At 39.2% G+C, this 23,042-nt stretch overlaps 1 protein-coding gene across 2 annotated transcripts; it reads left to right on the forward strand.

Annotated features, from left to right (window-relative positions):
• The first annotated feature begins 3,679 nt into the window (after window positions 1-3,679).
• On the forward strand, window positions 3,680-21,283 carry TRAK2 (trafficking protein, kinesin binding 2). 2 transcript variants are annotated; one of them, XM_010158581.1, is made up of 15 exons: window positions 3,680-3,991; window positions 5,029-5,223; window positions 9,671-9,741; window positions 10,408-10,524; window positions 12,381-12,590; window positions 13,802-13,880; window positions 15,602-15,732; window positions 15,925-15,999; window positions 16,593-16,730; window positions 17,659-17,738; window positions 18,434-18,637; window positions 18,772-19,070; window positions 19,409-19,687; window positions 19,912-20,017; window positions 20,605-21,283. In XM_010158581.1, the coding sequence occupies exons 1-15, from the start codon at window positions 3,955-3,957 to the stop codon at window positions 21,281-21,283; spliced, it is 2,700 nt and encodes an 899-aa protein (XP_010156883.1). In that variant the 5' UTR covers window positions 3,680-3,954. The 2 variants fall into 2 exon arrangements, with proteins under 2 accessions (XP_010156883.1, XP_010156884.1); XM_010158582.1 differs by having other exon boundaries at window positions 19,918-20,017.
• The last annotated feature ends 1,759 nt before the right edge of the window (window positions 21,284-23,042 follow it).

Below are 23,042 nucleotides of genomic sequence, written 5' to 3' on the forward strand. Positions count from 1 at the left end.
ATGTTTGCTATAAGAATAGAACTGTTTCATTAACCTTGCAATGCAAAGCAAGTTTATTGTTATTAACTGGCTTGACACAGTTCCAATTTTAGTAATTTAAAAAGTTCTGTGTTAGTGATGATATTTTTTTTTTTTTTAAACTGCATATTTACATAGCAGTAAAATTTGGCATCCCAGAATAATTGACTCATTCAGTTGACTTCCTTTTGGAAAACGGATGTTGCCTTCTCTGTTAAGTTAGAATCTTCTTTGTTGTTGAAATTTTGTTTGTGTTAGTTGTGGCCTGATAATTGTACAGAGAAGCAGATCTAGTTGTTTAGTCTTTCCACCTGCTTATGAGGAGTCAACTTCTCTCAACAAATGGAAAACAGCAGGAATAACAGGATATTTATGTTTGAGTTTGGATGTTGTCAAAATAGATGCCAATATTTTGTGCATGTGTTTAGCTTTTTATGCACAAAGAAATTAACACATACGTTTGTTGTCTACGGTTTCCAGCTGCGACAGCAACTCATCTCACTTTTCTGATAATTAGAGTTCTCTAGTAGTAGAACGTCTTCTGAATTATGTAATGAAATCAGATGGCACAACTGTCTTTTTCTGCATCTATCTTGAATTGTCCAAAGCGGTAGTTACAAAATTTTTAATTTTGTGGACAAAATTGTAGACAATTTTTAATATTTTGTAGCTCTTTCAACATTTCTAAGGCTTTACTCAATATTGCTTTTGCAAGTTAATCTTTGCTGAGATCTTCTGACTCATTGAAGGAAAAATTAAATAAAATCTCCTGTCATGTGGTCAGGAGAACTTTTTTTTGTCTCTTTGCTATTAAGATCAAATCATGTGTTGAAATATCAGTGTTTTAATGGAATATGTGGTTCCTATTCTTTTAGTTTTTCTTTTTTTTAACTTATACACTATGACATCTTACCAATTAGTAGACAATTGTGTATTTCTGCTTTTAACATGTTTTTCCAGCCTTTCTAATTTTTCTGTCAGTTATGCTATGACTTTTCGACAGTTTTCACTGGATGTTTTGTCAGGTCTTGTTGTAATGCTGGTGAACAGTAAGACTGTTGCTTGGGTCCTAAGTGATAGCCCTCCATGCTTTTTTAAAATACTTCTTGGTATGAATGGGCTCCAGCACTGCCTTGCTTTTCCATTTCCCATGCACAGGCGATCTAGCAAACCTCAGAGCAACTTGGATTCTGTGGGGCAGGTGCAAAGGCCTAGGACTAGTTCTCACTTCTCTAAGATCTCTTTTTCTTAAGCATGCTGTAGGTACTCCTGGTTTTAGCTTACTGTTTCAAGCTGTGTGATAGTTGAAATGTGAAACAACATGGAGTAAAATTTAACTGAGAGCACAGAAATACACAGATTGAGATAGATAAGTATGTATTGATATAAAACATAGTCTCATATTTCTGTTTCTCTAGAGCCTTCATGAAGAAAGCTTCCTGAGAGCACCACTCCTGCATATAGCCCATTCTTCAGTATTTGAATTCTCCTTGATTTTTCCATGTTTAATTAGATATTTGTAGAAGACTCAAGCATCAGTGGGAAATTGGTGCATGAGGGAGTAGGGGAACAAAGCTGATCAGAAGTACATCTGTGTGGAATGCATATAGTAAGTTGACACTGGAAGTAATCTTTATTTATAAAGTTTAAAAATAATACCTGAGAGAGGTTTCTGCCTTCTGTTTTGGACGTGTCTTTCTGCATGATTTAACAATTTTAATCTCTGAACCATCTTTTTATAGCACAGTCATGTATTTTAAAGCCATGTTGTAAATTTTATGGGTTTTATCCAAATGTTGCTGATAGATCCAAATGTTTAATTGTAGTTGTAACTTGGAGAAGGAATCTGCACTTAGGAAATAGTTTTATAGCTGCAGAGTAAAAGGGTCATGGAGTCACTTTCAGGGTGGTACTGCACAGTGTGTTAGCTGGTTGAATTTCAGGAGAAGTTGCCCGATGGCACACTAAACTAAAGCTATCGGATGCATTGGAAAAGTGAGCATTAACTTTTATGGTGTTTGCTTACCTAGCAAACTTCTCAAAGGTTTTACAAATGAGGTTGCCCTTTCAATTCAATAGCTTGATGTTGGCCTGATGCTCTAGAAAACTTTGAGCCAAATGACTTTTTTTTCTTTTATTTCTGTGCCCCACCCCCACTCCAGCTGAACTGAGATTGACCCACAACCAAAAATATTTCTGCTTTGCACTATTTGAGAGATTAGATCTAATCTTGAGAGGAAGCAGCATTCATTTTTACATTATTAAAACTTAAAGGAAAAAGATTCGATCAGAGTTGTGAAGAAACTGCCCTATGCCACTGAATTTTGTCTCGCTTTACAGTGACTCTTTTTATTAAAAGATAAAGTCATCTTGGCTCTGTGGATCTATAGCAGTCGTCTTGAGTGTCATCATCTGCTGTATTGAGCTGTCGTAGATTTGTGTGTGTGTAGTTAATGCTTTTCAGCAATCCATTTAAAACCAGCCTTCTGAAAAAAAACCACAAACCAGTTTTAGAAGCAGCTATACATTCAGACAGCAAATGTTTCTGAAATCTCAGACTTACTGTTTTTAATAAATGTCTAACATGAATAATAATTAAACCTGGTAAATAAAGCACAAAGCAAGATGATACTGCTCACAAGTATGAACTAACCTTAATGGCAAAAAGTCCTTTTTTATCTCCTACCCAAGTCTATAAGCAGATGAACTGGCAGGCCCTAGGCTTTCTTTAAAAAGCTCCTGCACTGTCCATTTTGATCTTGTCAAATGAGAGGTTGCTGCAGACAGCAAGACAGACTGGTGATTATTGTGCTTCGTGATGGGAGATCTTAGGGAAACTGTTAAGAGCAAATTTGAAATTAATGAAAGATTTCAAGAGTATTTTGTGTTTACTGAATGTAGGAGGAAGAAAAATTAGACTTTTGTTCTCTTTTGTTTTTATATATTTCTGTCATCTAGGACTACTCTTGTATTTTACATGGAAGATGATTGATCAGTCTTGGCAAGGGAACAGCAGAATTTTTATTTTCTTAAACCATTCTGATAAATTATCTCACTTAGTCATGGTAGTTTCATTTCGGGTTTAAATGAGGCTGTGCTGAAGAGGAAACACAAATTTTGCCATGATCCACAAAATGAATTTCTGATAGATCAAATTTTTAATTAAGAGACTTCTAAAGGGGAAGAAATTAAAGCAAATACTCCCATAAAACCTTTTTTTTTTTTTTAATAATCAAAATGCTAAGAATGATGGGTTTGAAATCCTGCCTTTTAGAATCCATGGCTTTAAGTAAATGTAGTAGCCTGAAGAAAATGTCTGTTTAGTTGGAGTGTCTGTTATTTAGTGTAAAAGGAAAATACCTCATTTCAGTGAATAAACCTGTCATACGCTAAATATTATATGGAAGAAGAGGAATGGTATAGACAAACAGGTAATTGACAAAGTCACTGTCTGCAGGGAAAAGACATTCCTAATGCTACATTTTACATGTAATGTGTAAACCAAGGATTAAAATGTTTGGGGTCTTTTATTTTTTTAGTTAAATGTAATACAGGAAGGAAATTCAGTCTGAAAGGGAAGAAGTCACATTACTTTACCTGTCTGGTTTGAAAGAGTGACATCTGTTAAACTTAGGCATTCTCTTTGTTTTATTTCTAGATGATGGCTGAGCTGAGAAGCTTGTGAAGCTTACCTGAAATATCTTACAGATACTTCTACTGATAAGCAGCAGCCCAGATGAAATAAGCATGTCCTAGGATCTGGAGTATGAACCAGTCTACAGAAGTGAGTTGATGCCAGATTTCTTTGTGTCTTGATGGCTCTCACTTATTTGTCTCTAAACCAAAGCCATCTTTCTACCAAAGCAATAAAGGGATGGTGCACAATCTCACTAGAGAATGCTATTTCCAAAGAAGTGAACTGTGAAGAAAGGACTCATGAATTTTGATCACAGGGGCTTGGAGAGCATCTCTGGTAAGTTGAAGAATTAACTGTTGGAAATCTGAACGTATGTAACATGTCATAGAACACCAACCTGAAGACAGTTTTAAGTTTCACGTGCTTTGTATTGCTTATCTGATTTTGCAGGTGAACAAAAACAGTGAGTCCTCTTAACCAGCCTGTAAAATCAGCTTCCATTGTAAAATGTTGTTTGTGAAATTCTCAGTGTCAATAATCAACATTGGCATTTTCCCCACTGAAAGATTGAAGATAGTCTTCATCTTTAGTGGAACTGTTGGAAAGATAATCATCATATGCCTTTGATAGGCAGTATGTTAACAGCTGAGAATGAATGGGGGTTGTTGGGATTGTGGTGGTGGGTTTTTTTTGTTTGTGTTTTGTTTTTTTTTTTTAATAACTGTAAAGAGATTAAGAGGGTGGGATGACACAGGAAAAGCTAAAGTTCCTTTCCAGGATTTTGAGTGTTGTGTTTCTCAGAGCGTGATTTGGTATGGGTGATAATGGAATTTTATACTCGTTCCCTGATTTCAAAGCAGAATTCAGTTGGTTTTTGTAGTTACTTTAAGATTATTTACATCTGTTTTCATTACCAAACAAAAGGATAAACAGAAGAACAAGAAAAATGTGAATTTACTTCCGAAAAGGGAAGTGCGACTATGCTAAAGCCAATGAAACGGTACAAAATCAATAGCTCGTAAAATTGTAAGTCTGTGTTTTAGTTCAATGAACAGGAAAAGATAGAAATTGAAACTCATTACATACATCATAATCAAGAAGTTGGAGGGAATCATGGCTAGGCCAGCTTTCTAGGAAGTTATGGAGTCAGTTGGGGACAAGGAACTTACTGATTTACATTGTAATATTTGTATCGATTCAGTAGGTATTCTGATAATCTGTGCAGTACAGAAAATTCTTTTAAAATCTACTGAAGGTTTCTGAAGTATTATATATATATATAGAGAGAGAGAGAGTATATGCTACTGTAGCAATATTAAATATAGGTTGTATTTAATAGTAATGTACTATTACTGGCATTTGCTCACTGTCAGATGTCTGCTCCAGTGAGGACCTTCCTGAGGTAGAGTTGGTGAGCATGCTAGAAGAACAGTTGCCAGATTACAAGTTACGAGTGGACTCTCTGTATCTGTATGAAAATCAAGACTGGGTTCAGTCCCCGGCCTGCCATGGCCGTCTTCCTGAAATCGCTTCTCCAGTTCAGGGTGAGGAGCCCTTCTGTTACATGAGTGAGTATATCTGGGCCAGGGGGGTTTTTTTTGTTTTCACTGATTGAAGAGAAAACTGTAAATATAAAATTAATATTATAAAGTGTTCAAATCTGGAAAACTCTGGACAGGTCGAAGAAAAAGCTGAATTCAGGGGAATTGCGTGAAGTTCAGCACTACAATTCTGAGGGCTGACCTAGCGTGTTCCCTGGCTGCCCGCTCATTAGATTTCACATAAAAATGAGAGTGGGAACATGTGATAGTGAAAAACAGGCAGGAACTTAGAATTGCGCTAGATTAGATACAGCATTAGAGGTATGGAGTATGGTTCTTTTGGTGGTGTTTGCCCTGTTGTCCTGTGTCAGTGTTGCTTTTGGAATGCTGTTAATGGTTTCTTCTGGAGATAGAAATGCTGTGAATGCCAGCTAGGTGGGTACTAGATCAGTGTTGATCACCACCTTCCAGTTTTGAAAATATGCAGTAACTTACCCTTAAACCTAGCACCTAGGAAGAAAATGGACAGCTTCTGATCATGTGAAGAAACCTTTAATATGTTAAAAATCAAATGTACAGAAGGCTGCCAAAAGAACCAAACATTTACTTGCCTGTAGTTTCAAGTGTTTTCATAGGAAAAGAGGAGAATGCATTGTAGTCACTTTAGAGAAACAGGGAAGTCCTGTTTCCTCCATGTATTGGATCAAACCACTTAGGAGAGTGAACTTGGTATTTATATTCAGCCTTGGTATTTATATACAATCTGTAATGATTACCTCTTCCTTCTAAGTTCCACCTCTGAAAGAGTGACTTAAGCCTCTGCCCAGGGTGTATAGCAAATGAATAAGTAAAAGTAAAATATTACCTCCTAAGAATGTAGTACTCGACAATTTAAAGCTGTCTTGTTATCAGCTGAACTTGCAGGCTTGGAACTTTTTTTAACTGTGAAAAGTATTTGAAAAGCCGCTTAATGTTTATTGCTCAGTCTGTACCTGATAATAATATTGCAAGCATCAACAGTTTTGTAGTTGAGTGAACACTACTGTAGTCCACTGGAAGCAGTTGCATTGTCAGTGGGGTGTGTACTTGCCCCTAAGTTGTAATTATAAAGCGGTGGGATCAGTGCCTGCCAGCGCTGGAAGGAACCTTACATCAGATGTGGCTCCGCAGCAGCTCTGGGGTCAGCACCTGCAGATCCAGTGTGATGAAGCACAGAGCCTTGAGAGAAGGGCCTTCAGGCAATGTGAGCCTGCATTTCCAAACTGCAGTGGGAGGGAGGGGGTTCATCAACAAGGTTTTAATGAAAGCAGTCATGTCATTTGGCTGTCAAAGTACTACAGAAAGTGGTGTCTTACTCCTTCACCCATTGAGAAGTTATTTTTAACTATAGAAAGTGTCCTGTGAGAATAGTAAACTGCTTCTAAGAGTTTTTTGAAGAGTTGCCGTAGATGTGTTTTTAACGTTCTCAAAAATGAGCTGTAACAGTGACTGACATTAAGTTAAGAGATAACTGTTAGGCATAAAATATAAAAGTAATGCTGTCATTTAAGAACACTGTCATAAGTGCTGAGTCATATAAACTCAAGATAAATAAGATTTATGTTTCTCCTAGACATTGTCCAAAGAGATTGAATGTAGTAGTCATCATACTAGCTTTTTTGAGCTTAGTAACTTACAGGGAGATACTGGGAAGGTCCCAGACAAATACAAATATAAATCAAGATCTAGTTACAGTCATTGCTGAATAGCTTATTAGGTGAAATTTGTATCTTTCTTTCTGTTGACTGGAATTGGGAATAAATGTGACAGTCGTACTCTTGAAGCGTAACTTGAGGGTTTTATGCGTCGATCTCCTTCTCCTTAGATATTCATGGAAACATTTTTCTAACTTTTTTCTAAAGAGAATGCTAAACTGTAGTTAGCATGTTAGCAACGCTAATTTGTAGTTGATATCCAAGGTAAAAACAAACAAAACCCCACAACAACAGTTATTGCACCTGAGCTCCTCCTCTTTTTATGGCTGCTGCTGCCTTTTAGAAGGTTTATCCAGTGACCCAGTTGAGTTTCCACTGCCAGTGGGAAGGAAGAATATTTTCTGCTTCAACAGTGGTAGTATAAGAAGCCCTAAGTTACAAAACGTCTGCCTTTAGAACTACTTTGTGTGTGTGAACAAAGGGACATGGAACAGCATAACAAGAATATTAACCAAAATGAAGAGCTGCTTGCGGCTTTCACTTGGCGAGGTGAGTGTGGAGAGATTGCACATGTGTTTGCTCACAAGAGAGGGTTATAACAAACTCTGCCATTTTGATCCTGTACTGATCAAATAACAAAAGCTTGTATGTAGCTAAGTTTAGAAGCTGTTTCTTCTGTGATTTCATTTATCAGAGTGAACATGTTTGCTTTTGATTTGAGATACTTACCTGAGTAACCTTGTATGTAATTAGTGTAAATCTTTATTAAGGTGACTTAGCACTGGACAGAAACTTGTAACTTGAGATCACCTGATGAGAATAGTTACTGCAGGAGAGCTGGCTATAATATTCTCCCTGTAATGGCTGAATCTTCCCTATGTAAGTGCAGTGAATTTTCCAAATACTAGTGAGCCAGATGAGGTTGGAGCAACCAAACAGTACAGTAAAACTGACCTCCTAAATACATGTTATGCTGCTGATAGATAGGTACTTTAAATTTTGTGAAGAGTTTCTATTTTTGCCGTGCTTAGAAATACAATTAGTAAGTGGCACTGCTGTAAATTCAGAGCTCCTAAATCCTTGAACAGCATGTGTTGGGGTTTTATGCCTACTGAGCTACTTGATAAAAAGCATTTGATTTGTTAGTTTGATTTATTGTTCTGTTAAGCTCCAAGAGAAACAGTTCAGTAAACCTTTTTCTCTATTGTTCTTCCTGTTCTCCTGTCTTTCAAGACTATCAGAAAGTTTCTTTCTACACTAAAATGCAACTTGTTTTTGTTCCTAGCATAGCCTTAGTGTTACTTTTCAAATGTTAATTATAGACATTATGTATGTAAAGGACATACATAGCTTATATAACATATGTAAGTAAAGTTAATGTGCACTCAGCTTGGCACTTCACTATCTCATAACTAAGTGTGCAGTCCTCAGCAAGAACAAAGAAAAAAGCTGAGAACCAATACCACTGTGTATTCAGAGTATGAATCAGATTAAACAAGGTAAAAGAGTCAAGGAAGTCTTCAGAAATAAATGTAGACTAAATCCATAGTAATCCCATTTTGCACTGCAGTGGTGATGAAATTAATTTCAAAACAAGCTAACTCAGACCTTCAGTTGAAGCAGATACTTCTGTATTTGTTAAATTTATATTGCTGCCTTCTTTACTGTGGTGATCCTGATTCCGTAAAGCAAAAATAGCAAATTTCTGTTGAACTTGGACAAGCACAAACATCTGTCACTTACAAGTGAGATGTATAATTCTGCTGCTGAAGGGAATCATATTTAAATGGTTCTGTAACAGTTCTAAGAAAGTTTTAAGTGTAAAAGGTATGTTTACAGATGCGTTTATTTTCTGGTGGTGGTAGATGAATGGAAATAAATCACCTATATCCTTACAATTTAATTCTTTCTCCTCTTTGTTCTTTTTCTCCCCTCTGTGTCTTTAATCTTCTGTCACTGTAGCTCTTGTTGAACTTCCTTCCTCCTCCTTGGCTGGATCTCACAGATTTGCTCAAGGTAATTAAGATTTCTTCTTTACTAGTGTCTTCCGTTTCTCAGGACAAGAACTAGAGCAGACCTGTGCTTTGTGTTTTGTTCAGGATTGTCACAGATTCTTCATGCTTTGTTCATTCTTGACTCAGTCCTGTTTTTCAAATCCTACGTGTTCTCAGTTTTTTAATATTTTTACGAACTCTTCAGTGCCACACAATCAGTTAGATAGGATTTACTGCTACATCTAAATTGCAGACATACATTATCCCATTTCTTTTTAACTGTTTCTAAGATGATCAAGCCCTTAATGAATATATTTTCATGACTAGTTTCTGGGGTCTGCATACTTCCTGGGTATAGCTGTCACACACACTAATGGGAATTTTGTTTCAAGGGTAAAGCCTACAGGTATGTTCAGCTCTGATGGAAATGCTCCAATATGCTCTTCCCTCTCTCCCCAAGAGGCTGGATGATTTAATAGCTTAACTGTATTCAAAAAGTTGATCTTAAGAGATTTTTCTTCTTTTTCTAAATTTGAAGGACATGTGAGCTCCTCAAGTTTTAGCTAATATTGCTGAAAGCTGTAAATGTTCAATACCTCATTGTATCAGTCTCCCAAATGAGCGTTGTTTCATATTTCTGAAGATGCATTTTCACAGCTCCTGCTAGTTTCATCAACTAAGTACTGTATTTGTATATAAAAACTTCCTCTGAGTTTTAGCTCTCTCCCTTCCCAGCAGTCATCTTGAACTCAAGCTGCTTCAGTAAGTATGTTTTTCTCTTCTCAGTTCTGGGCACAGACAATGTGGAGCAGAAAACCTACAGTGACGCTGACATGGTCAAACATCTGTTAGCTGAGGTATGCTCGTCTCTGTGATGCTGTGCTAATACATGTGAGGACATGTATTTGAGGAAGGGTTTTACTCATCTACTGGACACTTTGGTTCAGTTATCTTCAGGAGCTGCTTATCAAACACGTGGGCAATGAGAAGCTGCCCATTGGGTTGCACCATCTCGGAAACAAAATTTAGCAAAACTGTGAGCACCCATGGAGCCAGTGAGAAAATGTAAGAAAGAAACAGCTTTCTTCTTCTTTCCTGTTGCTCCTTTGCTTCTACCCTCACATCACTATTCAAGTTAAGCAGTCTGTTCTGGAGGAGGTGTCACTTGAAAGACCACAGGCCTAAGTATTTGTGGCTTCTTTTATGACTAAACATAGCCCCTATAACCTCTCCAGTACACAGCACAAAACCCAAAACTGTCCCCAGGTTTGGTGCTTTCCCCTCCCCGTGTTACTGCAAATGACTGGAAGAGAATGTGCTGTATCAAGAAGCACAGTTATGGATGTGTTCTGGATCCAAAAGATGACACATTCATCATTGTTCTAACAACGTTGATCCATTTGAGAGTGAAGGGGGATCTCAGAGTGGTGATGCATTAAACAATAGCTAGGAAAATCTAAAGCTGACCTGAATTTAAACCTTATCTGATCAAAAGTAGACATTTGTTCTCTTTTTGCGAGCAGAAAGATCGGGACCTAGAACTGGCAGCTCGAATTGGACAAGCCCTCCTTAAGCGAAACCATTTGTTGACAGAACAGAATGAAGCACTAGAAGAACAGCTGGGACAAACTCTAGATCGAGTGAGTGACACTTTTTTTTTTTTAATTCTTATTCTTCTCCCTCCCACCCTTTTTTTTTTCTTTTTATGATGAGGAGAAGTCAATTGTTATATTGTTTCATTGTGAAAGCAGGTGATTGCTGCTCTCAAAATACAGAGGTATACTTAGAAGTCATTCTCCTAATTGTTATAGTTAATCAGCTTTCTCGGTCCAAGAATTGACTGTGAAGACTGCATATTGTGATTACTGAGAAACTATGAGAACATTAGGTATTATTATGATATATCTACAGCAGGATTGCATTGTCAGTGTTTGTTTTGAACATCAGACTGATATCCTGCCATTAAACTGAGAATCATATATTCTAAGTCAAAACAAGTAGTTGGTATCTGATATGATCTGCTGCATAACAACTTCACAGGTGAGGAAACAGCCAGAAAATGAGCTGTAGTGGGGCGCTCTGCTGGTTTGGGCTGGGATAGAATTGATTTTCTTCACAGTAGCTGGTGTGGGGCTGTGTTTTGTGTTTGTGCTGGAAATAGTGTTGGTAACACAGGTATGTTTTCGTCACTGCTGAGCAGAGCTCACACACAGTCAAGGCCTTTTCTGCTCCTCACACCACCCCACCAGTGAGCAGGCTGGGGGTGCACAAGAATTTGGGTGGGGCACAGCACAGTTGGGTGACCCCAACTGACCAAGGGGGTATCAGACCATATGGTGTCATGCTCAGCATATAACACTGGGAGAAGAAGAAGGAAGGGAGGGGACATTCAGAGTGATGGAGTTTGTCTTCCCTAGTAACTGTTAACACGGGATGGAGCCCTGCTTTCCTGGAGGCGGCTAAACACCTGCCTGTCCATGGGAAGTGGTGAATGAATTCCTTGTTTTGCTTTGCTTGTGCACGTAGCTTTTGCTTTACCTATTAAGCTGTCTTTATCTGTGTGGCTTTTGCTTTACCCATTAAACTGTCTATCTCAACTCTCATGGATTTTCTAACTTTTACTCTTCTGATTTTTTTTTTTTCCCCGTCCCACTGGGAAGGAGTGAGAGAGCAGATGTGTGGTGCTCAGTTGCCCGCTGGGTTTAAAACATGACAGGTGCTTACACTAAAAAAAAAAAAAAAATTTAAATGTAATGAAAACTGAATTCTACACTAGATCTTCACTCTAGCTATTCCTTTCAGCACAGATTGTTGATCTAATATTTTCTTTGTTGTTCTTTCTTAAAAAATAATTAAATAGCTGACAATGTATAAGGTATCCCAAGTTTTTTAACCCTAAGGTCAACCAATAACTAAGTTACAGCAAAATGGATTCAGCTGCTTGTATCAAACTGTATGCTGGTAATAAATACATAGTCATCATTAACTGTAAGACAGCATAAACTTAGGTATTTATATAAAAATGCAGATATGCCAAATGGAATGTATCTGAATGAGATTTTTTTCTGCTCTCATTTTCAGTTGTCCTGCAGACTCGGGGAGGGGGGACCAGTCTACGTGTATGAATAGATGTCTGTCTGTCCTTTTCTCCAGGAAGTTACAGTTCAGAAAAATGGTCATAATCAAAATGATAGCATGTTAAAATGTAAACATGTGTCAAAGCAACTGGAAAGTTATTTTGAAGTAAACTATTGAAGTGGTCCATTCTTATGTTATCTTGAATTTTCAGTCTCTCAGTGTTTGATTTAGTGAACTTTCTATAAAATAAGTAGAGCCTGAATCTTATGTGCAAATACAAATAACATCATGAGCTGTAAGCTATTTTTTAATCTTGTTTTAGACTGGAGCAGTGATGTTCTGAGAAGCTGCGCAAGTAATACACTGTAATGTTGGATAGCTGAAGTATAATTCACAAGCTGGTGATCTTTTGTCATAGGTTAACCAGCTGCAGCATGAACTGTCAAAGAAAGATGACCTGCTTCGCATCGTTTCAATTGCTTCCGAGGAGAGCGAAACAGATTCCAGCTGTTCCACACCACTTCGTTTCAATGAGTCTTTCAATATATCACATGACCTGTTGCAGCTGGACGTCTTGCAGGATAAACTCAGGGAGCTGGAAGAGGAAAACCTTGCTCTTCGATCAAAGGTATATCAGACTTACAGTGTATACCACATATGCTGGATATGATATAATACATCAGGATGGTTAGAAAACCCAGCATTTGGGTTTCTCTTGAAGCATATGACTATTTTATATCACTGTATTCAAATCATACCCAAACTCTTCCCTTCCACCCCCTACCCTTCTGGTTCCTTCACTACTTTTCATTATCTCCAGAGTTTTGGAGTCCTTCCTCAATGCCTTTATGGTATCTGGATGAATGTGGGAACATAGGCAAGCACCCAGCAAAAGTACCTGGACCTATCAGGTCCTCAAGTTTGTGAGACCCTGAAGACCAAACGGGTAGTTTAGTGTGCTGGTGGAGAAGATCAGACTGCTTTTATTATGCTTCTCACCCTGCATATGATTACAGAACTTTACAGACCAGGAATTAATCAAGTCTGCCTTACTGCAAAAAAATGGAGTTGAAGAAAGACTGCTGTCATTCTGTGATATACATAACCTTCACTGACTTGAAACAGCCTCGATCATGCTGAGCCTGTATTTGCCTTTTTTAAATTACTTCACATGACAGCATTATGTAGAGAAGTGTGTTTGTCTGCACTTGTGTAGCTGTACTTCTGATTGCTTGGATAATCTTTAAACCCATTTACTAAGTTTTATGGTGAGTCACTTACTGGCAAACATTCTGAATAGAGAATACTTATGTATGCAAAGTTTAATATTATCATCCTCACCATTGAAATGGAAATGGGAATCTAGTGTGCTTGATGTCGTTTAGACCTGTTGTGATACTCCATCTCTGGCCCAGAAAATTTAGTCTAAAGAGACTAGTTGGGAATATGGAGAAAAGCTGTTCACTGAGAGCTATTCAGTGCCATAAAAGATTTGGCTATCATCATTCAGTTTTCAAGATTTCTTTGCCATGAAGTTTTGAAGCAAATTCAATTGCTTACATCTGATTACTGTGTTGGTTTACTTTCCCTAAGTTTTTTATTAGAGACATGAGGGAGATCAGGTTTTGTTCGTGTGTTTCCATATCCTTCACTCAAAAGACCTATACAATTCAGGGAAACAGGTTATGGTGGAAAAAATGGTTAGGAAGTGTGTGGCCAGATGTACAGAAATTACAGAGAGGAGACTCTTCAGTTGCAAGAATTTCAGAAATGAAAGGTTGTAACATTACATATATGTATAGATAAACTGAAATTGGAATACCAACAATTTTCTTGAAGGCTTGCCATCTGAAGACAGAAACCATTACATATGAGGAGAAGGAACAGCAGCTGGTCAATGACTGTGTCAAAGAGCTCCGTGAGTATCCAGGCTGTATCTTGCAATGGCAGAATGGTATTGGAAATACCTAGTCCCTACACCTTCCAGTTACTCCTGAATCCAAAAATGAGCTTCGGTAATTTATGCCAATTACTGAAGTCTTGCTCTTCACCCAAGCGGGAAATTGTTTCTGAATTTCATCAAGTTTCACCCTAGCACTCAGCTTCGGGTGTGTGTACTGTGTTTAGAGAGAGAAAATGAACACAAAATGTAACGTTAAGCCTACAGACACTGGAAAATCAACAAAATACACTTCTTGTACAGAGTATTCAGCACAGGTGACATCAAAATGTACCGGTGCATAGACTCGTAAATGCTCCTTCTAAATTACTGTATATTTATAATTACACGTTATAAACTGAAGCATTTGTACTGGCAAGTGTTTTAATTTGTCTACAACAGTTGTCCGTATTTCCTTTGGACACTACTTACTCACAAAGAATTGTGGGTACTTACACAAATGCATGTAAGTATTCTGAAACAATGAGGAACAATCCTTTTGGGTTTTTCATGTGGTGATTGTGTAACCCACTGTTACAATTTTTTTTTTTATCTTGAGTCATTTGATGTCTGCTACTTCCTTTGTGCATAATAACCTTAAGCTTATATGTTACGATTTTTGTTTTCTATACAACCACCCCAAGGAAGATTGGGTTCCTTCTTGATTTTTCTTTTTCTGGATGACCATAAAATACTGTGAATTGATATACAGTTGGTTGTTAATTTACTCCATTCCCTCTGAGAAAATATGTACCCTGTGTAACTAGGAGTTATTTTGTCTAAGTTCCTCTAGTTTCCTGCAGTGAAAATGTCTGTGAGTTAATTCTGTGGCACATGCAGGGTAATTTAGTCTCACAGAAAGGATCCTCTCCCAAAGGGTGTCTACTCTACAGCTTTAAAATTGTGTCTTCAGGGAGAAAGGTGTCTGACTCTGAGCTTAAATGTCCACAAGCAGGACCTTGTTTCGCAGTAAATCTGCGAGGTGCACTAATCACTAAATTTGTCGTGTGACCTTTATACAAGATTGATCAGACTTTGTTATGACTTTGCTTATGCTGTCAGGGCAAATATACAAGCAGTACTAACTGCGTAAAAGTATTTCAGCTTTTTGAGTTGTTGTGTCATCTCACTTGATGAAGTGCTTGCTCAAAGGAAAAAAGAAACTGGAAATTGTCTGCAGTGGGTCTTTGGGGAATAGATAGTGACCAGAATGAAGAGCTGAACAGGCATATGTTACACTTGACAGGGTCTGACAAAATGCCTTTGCTTACAGGAAATGGGAGTTAGTAACAGCATCAATTCAGAGCCTGAGCTCTTCAGTATATTCCAAGTCTGGCCTTGGTCATGAGCCGCTATGTCATGTGAAGTTGTGTAGAGCAGGTTACCTTGGATTTTGTGATGGTCATTTCACATACCTGTGAGATGTATTTCAGATTCTCCATACTTAGCTTAGCACTTAGTATGTTACACCTGCATTTGCAGTTAACTCTCTCCTTCTGCTCCCCACTGTTTATCTTTTCTTTGTGGATGTTCTGAGGCACCTACTCTTATGTACTATGAGTTGATTTCCTAAAAGTATTGGTAACTTTGTGGACTGTTGTTGACTTTCACTGATTTTTCTGGATTTTGGGTTTGGTTTGGGGTTTTTTTTGTCATGTGTTGGCAAAAGCTCTCTACTGAGTTCCTTTCATGCTTTGTAGGGCAAACAAATGCTCAAATTTCCAGAATAACAGAGGAGTTATCAGAGAAGAGTGAGGAGTTGGTTCGCTACCAGGAAGAGATCTCGTCCCTCTTGTCCCAGATTGTTGATCTTCAGCATAAACTCAAAGAAGTAAGGGAGTGCTGATGAAGAGTGCATGTGTGTGTGTGTGCGCACGACAGTGCTTACAGCCCATAAAAACTGACTTGCAAGCCGGGAGTTACACTGTTGGAGAATGGCTGTTTCAGGAAAGTATGGCAGAGGATCAATTCTCTTGGGGAAAATCGTCTGGGAAAAATCATGAGTACCTTTTTGTGCTTTCAGAATGTGATTGAAAAGGAGGAGCTGAAACTTCACTTACAAGCTTCTAAAGATGCTCAGAGGCAACTGACAGCAGAGGTACTTAAGGCTTATATATATGCATATATCTACATATTGATTATGTAGGGCTTTTAATTTTTCATTGTGGTTAGAGTCATATGATTGGGGAAAAAAAATAATTATTTTACCTAAGTCTAGACACATGTTTTTGTAGTTCACAGGAGTGTAAAAGGTAAGGAAGGTGTTCCAAGTAGGGAGGTCTTGCTGTTCTTAAGAGTTATGAGAAAAAGAGTGGTTTAGTGGGAATATTACTGATTGTATCAGCAATACTGTAGCTCATTAATTTTTTAAGGAAGTAGGTGTGGTGGGGGGGTGTTTTTCTTCTTTTGCATCAGCAGTTACTGTATTTGCAGAGTTTTTTCATGTATTTTCCTTTGGATTTTTTCATACTTATTCCTCTTTCAAGTCTTAATTTGGACTTCGTGCTTCACCACTGAAATTTTTGTGGGTGCTATGCTGAGCATTGTCCATTCCACATATCATGTGCCATGCAGTTGGGAAAATACGTGTTGAATCACTCGATACAGGTTTCTGTAGGAGTTAATTCAGTTTAATTCTGTCTTTTCTTTAAGCTTACTGGTGTCACATGATGTCCTCTTTTTCTCTTTCAGCTACATGAGTTGCAAGATCGGAACGCAGAGTGTCTAGGGATGTTGCACGAATCACAAGAAGAAGTGAAGCTGCTGCGCAGCAGAGCCAGTGCTGTTGCTTGTCTCTGCCACCACCAGTCATGTGGAGCATTTCCTGTGGTAATGAACACTGCTCCGTGGCACACACCTAGTGGCACCTAGGGCCGGTAGTAGCATACAATTATATGACTAAAACAGCTGTTGCAGGAGCAGCAGCAGGAGCTGTTTTGTAGTAGGCAAAAGAGCTGATCTAATGGCTTTTCAGTTTTCATGTGTACACTTTTGAGAATTTTATGTATTAGGAAACTAATCATTCACTTGCCACACTGAGATATTGAAATTATTTATTTATTCAATATCTAAATAATATTTAGATATTGAAATTAAATATGGCAATTGGCATGTTCTACAGCTAGTGCCTGGTTGTGCTAGCATATTGTTCAATTTTAATGTGAATTTTGTAACTTGTCAGTGTTTCTTTAAGAAACAAAGCATCTTTTCAAGAATTTAGAGAGTATTTTTCTTCCTTTATGTAGTGTATGATGTAGTTTTATGTCCTTATCTTGTGAGATGAAATTTTAAGCATCATCAGAATGCATGATCTTAGACTAATTGCCAGAGTTGACTAAACCAATGGAAAAAGGGTTAAAGGCTTTTTTTCCCCCTTATTATTGGTGTCGGGTATGTTCTGATTGCTGTACTCTCAAACTCTGCCGGGCTAGGAATTTGTCAGGTTTTGTTGGTGGTTGTGTGTATACAGAATCCCTCATGGACGTGGTTTGGCCTTGTAAGAAGTGCTCTTAAAACTGTAGCTTAACTTATGAAACCAACATAAAGAGTACCAAGAAAAAGCAGATGCTGTTGTTAATGAAAAATGAACCCATACTGGTTACACACAGATGTAGCTATGGTGGAAGACTCCACCCCCTCGCCCCCATGCCCTGCCTTCAGAGACCGAAGGGTTCGTCCAAAACATACTGATACTGGGGAAACAAATGGATTTTTTTTTTTTTTTTGGTCAACTCTTCTGGTTTCCATTTTTCTTTAGGATTCCCTTGCAGCAGAAATTGAAGGGACAATGCGGAAGGAATTGAGTCAGGGTGATGAATCTGTTCTCTCCAAGCAAAAGTATGTTTTCAGATCTCTCTGTGCTATTTTGGTACCTTTCCATATACTTGCATTAAATAAGGTGAAACTGACAGGTGAATGTTCCCTCTATAATAATTCTTCTACGTAACTTAATAAGAAAAAGCGTTGGAGTATATGATAATCTTTTCAACTTTGAAACCTGCTATTCTTATTTGATTCTATGAGGAAGTTGGGAATTTGCTAAAAGGGTGTTATTTCATTCTTTAATTTGTGAGATTCTTGATGCAAATTATCTGATGCACAGCACTAGTTATATCCCTTTTAATGCTTATAGAAAAATTCTCAGGCAAATTAAGATATAGGTGAAAGACTGATAACCGTTTCCAAAGCCCTCAAGACCTATTCCTGGACCTCTTGCTCTTCTGAGCAAGAACTAATAAATACATGCTTCAGAAAGCATGTACAAATTAAATAGATAAAATATGTGCTCCTGAATGTTCTCAAGTGGTTATCAATAGTGGTTCAGGTCTTTCAGGTTGAAGTGGTAGTTCTGATATTTAATAGAGTAATACTCCTGAAAACATGAGTGTCTTAGACAATCCTGGTTTTCTGGGTTTAAACCCTTTTAGTCAGATCTCTGCAGACTTTTGAAGTCTGTTGTCCAGAGCTTTTTCTTTGCTATCTTTTTCAAAACGCTTCTGAAAACCGCATCTGTTTGCTTGTCTTTTCTGCAGAGGTCAACAGAAACGAGTGTTTGACACTGTTAAGGTTGCTAATGTCACTCGTGGCCGCTCCTCTTCCTTTCCTGCCCCACTGCCAATCCCTGGTTCTAATCAGTCAAGCGTTGTTATGACAGCAAAGCCCTTCCAGTCTGGTGTAGGCCAGTTGGAGACCCACACGCAGATGACCCAGAGGAGCAGCTCTGAGAAGGATTTGAAGTAGGAAACACAGCCTGTTATCTTCTTTCTAAACTAACTGATTGAAAACTATGTCCAGACTGAACTTGTGCTGTGTAACAGAAACAGTTAATTTAATGGTCCTAATACCTATTATTGTGTGATGTTTCTCACAGAGACGCTCATCATCCTGACCAGCTGGGAACCCCTGGAGACAATGACTTAGTCACAGCTCTGCACAGGCTCTCCCTCCGTCGCCAGAACTACCTGAGTGAGAAGCAGTTCTTTGAGGAGGAATGGGAGCGAAAAATGCATTTGCTGGCTGAGCAGAAAGAAGGGGCTAGTGGCTATAGCACACCAACAGAAAGCTGCTTTTCCCTGGGTACAAACTCAGAATTCGCTGATCTCTCTGCCAGCTGTAGTAATCTCCGGGTCCTCCTACCAGAAAAATTGCAAATTGTCAAGCCCATTGAAGGTAAGAGGATGATCTTCCTTCTCTCCTCAGCAGAAAAGGATTTTACATTCGTTTGCCAACGAAATCCTTGTTGATGCGTGTATAGCTAGGTATGATATGCGGTAAGAGGAAGCAGTGGTATTTGGTAGGCTGCGTGCCAACTGGCTCACCAGTATCACTTTGTGCTTGGCTTTCTTAGACGGTGCTAAGTGTTAGGCATTTTCTTGCCATTGCCATCCAAGTGTGCCACGTGTATCCGTGTCGGCACCAGTCAGCCGGAGCTGTTTTGGTCATGAATTCTTGTAACTCCATACAGTAGTAGGTAATGGCTCTCTGAAACCCTTCTCTTCTCACACCAGGATCTCAGACCCTTTTTCACTGGCAGCAGCTTGCTCGACCCAACCTAGGCACCATCCTTGACCCAAGGCCAGGTGTTGTTACAAAAGGTTTTACCCCTCTGTCTGATGATGCTGTGTACCACATCTCTGACTTGGAGGAGGATGGTGAGGAAGAAGGTGAAGGAGGTATAACATTTCAAGTGCAACGGTCCTGCCTGGAGGAAAAGAAAAGTACAGTGGCAAAGCCAGCAGCAGGGATTTTCCTGCCACCTGTCACTTCAGCAGCAGTTCCACTCACGGGTAAGAAGCAGACTTTGTGGGTTTTGCTCTTCTATTTTTTTTTTTCCAATGTCTTTTTTTCCCAGTGGAAAGTGTCTGACCTTGCCACAGTGCTGTCTTTGCTGGCTTTGTTAGTTACTTAAGAAAAATTAAAGTAGCAGTGATGATAACGTTATCTTAACCTTTGCATTGATTAGTCCTTATCTGTCTTTATTTTTACCCTCAATGGATGTAAATTCTCTACATTGCAGCCTCGAATCCAGGGAAGTGTCTGTCTTCCACAAACTCCACGTTTACCTTTACTACCTGTAGGATCCTTCACCCATCTGATGTCACTCAGGTTACTCCCAGGTACGATGACTGCTGACATCCTACATGTTGCTGTGTAGGATTAAACAGTTGCTTTGTGGCTTCTGATATATGGAACAGTTTTAAAAAATACCAAGGCATCTAGGATACCAAGGCAACATAGGGAGTTACTCATGCAAGTAGTTGTAATTACAAAGGGGCAACCTGAAATTCTCTGGAGTGAGAGTTAGAAACAAATTAGAGTAACTTGAGGTAAATTTATATTCTGACATAGGAAATGCCTCGTAGCGTATGCCTATTATAAAATATATATTGATACTACCGTAACCTTTTTCTGATTTTTTTTTTTTTTTTTAAACTGAGTTATTACTGGACATTTCTGTTGATAGTCTAACACAGGTGACCACAGAAGATAAATTCATTGGTACTGACACCAACACCTCTCTGCTAACCTTCTGTCTTTACATATTTTGCAGAACAATAATTCTGAACCTATTAAAGTTGAAACTGTCACAGCTACCAGCAATAGTTTCCTTTCTCTTGAGCCTTCTGTATACTAAAAGGTAATGCAGAGCAGGTATGAAGATGTCTAACGTGTGCATCTCCTCTCTTTCATTGTTTTATTTCAGCTCCATGGGTGCCCCATTTTCACTTGGAAATACCGGCAGCAGTGTTGGAAACCCAGCAGCAAGCACTGCACCTGTGTCTTACAGACTCAGTATTGGAGAATTTCTCACCAACAGGAGAGATTCAACTACGACCTTCAGCAGCACGAGCAGTCTGGCCAAACTTTTGCAAGAACGAGGAATCTCTGCCAAGGTTTACGATAGCCCCGTATTAGAAAAGCTGCCTTTGCTGCAGCCCCCTAGAACTCTTCCCATTCCTTCTACCCCACCAAATTCTCCCTCGCGATCACCTTGTCCTTCCCCTCCACCGCTGGAGCCTCGAGTGCATCACTCGGAAAACTTCCTGGCTTCTCGACCAGCAGAAACATTCTTGCAAGAAATGTATGGGCTGAAACCCTCCCGGAACGCTCCAGACGTAGGCCAGCTGAAGATGAACCTGGTGGACAGACTGAAGAGGCTGGGCATTGCCAGGGTGATCAAGCCCCCTGAGGCACAGGAGCACAAGAAGAGTCAGGGGCCAGAGGCTGGCTTGCGGAGGCAGGACTCTGCTCTGTTTTTAAATGCAGGTAGCAACTTAATGGCAGGACTGAGAAGAAACCAGAGTCTTCCAGCCATGATTGGAGCACTGGGAGCTCCAGTTTGCACACAGTCATCAAAAATGGATATCCTAAAGGAGGACTGACTGGTCTGAAAAATGGTCGACTTCTAGCGTAGTGAATAATGCATGAGGGATAAACATCCAGTACAGGCATCGTTAGATGTGCTACAGAAGAGTTGGAGAAGGCACGTGCATGTTAAAGATGTGGGAGAGAAGCGTTGGGATCAAGGAGAGAAAGAACATTGCTTGGGTGTGAGGAAGGCGGCTTTTGTGGAAGATAAGAAAGAAGAAACCAAAGCTTAGTTTTGAGACCCCTTCAGCATCTGTCTTAAGCAAAAATAAAATACCACTGGAGACATTCTTGGTGTTTTAACCTTTTCAGCGGGATGTGTAGAACTGTCTTACAGGTGCTGTTCTATCTTTCCACCACGCAACCCTAGTACTTTACTAGTTGTGAGCAGTCAGGCTGTATCATTTAAAAGTAACATGAAAATAACAGTCAACCTGACCAACGTTATTGGTCCAAGTTCTCTCTGTAGCAAGCAAGTACGAAAACCTGGATTTCTATTTTTTTTTTAATTCTGGTATTTGCCATTTCAGAAACTACTCTTTCGAACTCCTCCCTGCTTTGGGAGCCTTTAATTCTGTGTAAGAAAACAGTGCTTCAGTTTATCAACACATAAACTGGTGGTCAGGGTTTAGATTTTGAAAGAGTGCAGTTGTGCTAGCGAGGTATTAACAGAAGTTAATTTTTTTCCAGCACTTCTGAAGCCCACGGAGGAAGGTGCAGTGGGTAAGAATTAAGAAGCAGGAAGGCATGGATTAGGGCGAAAACTTCAAGCTAAGAAATCCTTCCAAAGGAGGTTATCTTTGCGCACACAAATGAACCGTCTCAGGCACGTTTCAGTGTTGCAAAAGGAAACAAACCCAAGGTGCTTGATTCAGGGTTTCCTTTCATTTCACGTAAGGCGAGAGCATTTACTTCCTGACAAGTGTCAGAAATTCAGCAACCCGACTCTTGACGGGTAGGCGTTACATATAGTTGAGAGTTCTGCAGAAAACTTCCTGACTTTCATTCCCTTATTTCTGATTTTAGACAGGATTTTGTTGAAAAGATTTCATTAAGAGCAAAATTACCCGTCCATCGTTGGAAAGAGGAAGATGAAAGCTAGTGGTCTCTGTAGCATGTTCGTGAACATTCAGTTGTGTCTGTATGGAAATCCTGTGTTTGGACGATGGAGGACAGTTCTCAACCTGATTCTGAACAAAGCCGAGGCAAACTTTCCGTCTCAGAAGTCTGTTTTAGTAATCTGAGTGGTAGTCAGCAAAATAATACTGCCCAGGCTGCTTTTGGGATTCCTTCCTGTCCAAGGTTCTAGTCCTAACTGAATCATCTACAATAGGTTCATAGTGTAACATAAAAAAGTTTGCCCAGAATTCCTCAGAGGAATGGGTCTCTGCTAGTGACTGGAATGGAGACAGGCTCTTAGCCTCTAGGTAATGTGTCGCGGCAGCTGTCAACACGTTAAACCACTGTAAGGTTTAGTTTCCATAGTCAGATAAACCAGTCAAAGTTTACCTTGCTTGTTAGAGTGGGTGTGGGACTCAGCTGGTACCTCTCTGGGTGCGCAGTGGGAGGTGCTGGTACAATGACACCGACTGGCATTTGCCATGAGGCACACCCACCGTGACCAGCACCCGTGTTGAGTGAGTAGGGCAGGAAAAGCAAGCTGCTTAGCCTGGCTTACAGGAAATGTGTAACGTGGCCTTTCTGCTTTTAGTTCTGTAGATCTTGTGACGACGCTTTGCTATAGCGCTCTTTTTGTAAAGGGAAAAGGAGTGA

This window comes from Eurypyga helias, unplaced genomic scaffold (assembly GCF_000690775.1).
Source record: "Eurypyga helias isolate BGI_N326 unplaced genomic scaffold, ASM69077v1 scaffold38849, whole genome shotgun sequence".
In the NCBI taxonomy this organism is placed as follows: Eukaryota; Metazoa; Chordata; class Aves; order Eurypygiformes; family Eurypygidae; genus Eurypyga; species Eurypyga helias.

Bases quoted from the DNA above. Each gene is read 5' to 3' on its own strand.
- TRAK2 (XM_010158581.1), top strand. From the start codon at position 3,955: ATGAATTTTGATCACAGGGGCTTGGAGAGCATCTCTG. The intron at 3,992-5,028 runs GTAAGTTGAAGA...GCTCACTGTCAG, and splicing joins GGGCTTGGAGAGCATCTCTG to ATGTCTGCTCCAGTGAGGAC. The intron at 12,591-13,801 runs GTATATCAGACT...ATTTTCTTGAAG, and splicing joins ACCTTGCTCTTCGATCAAAG to GCTTGCCATCTGAAGACAGA.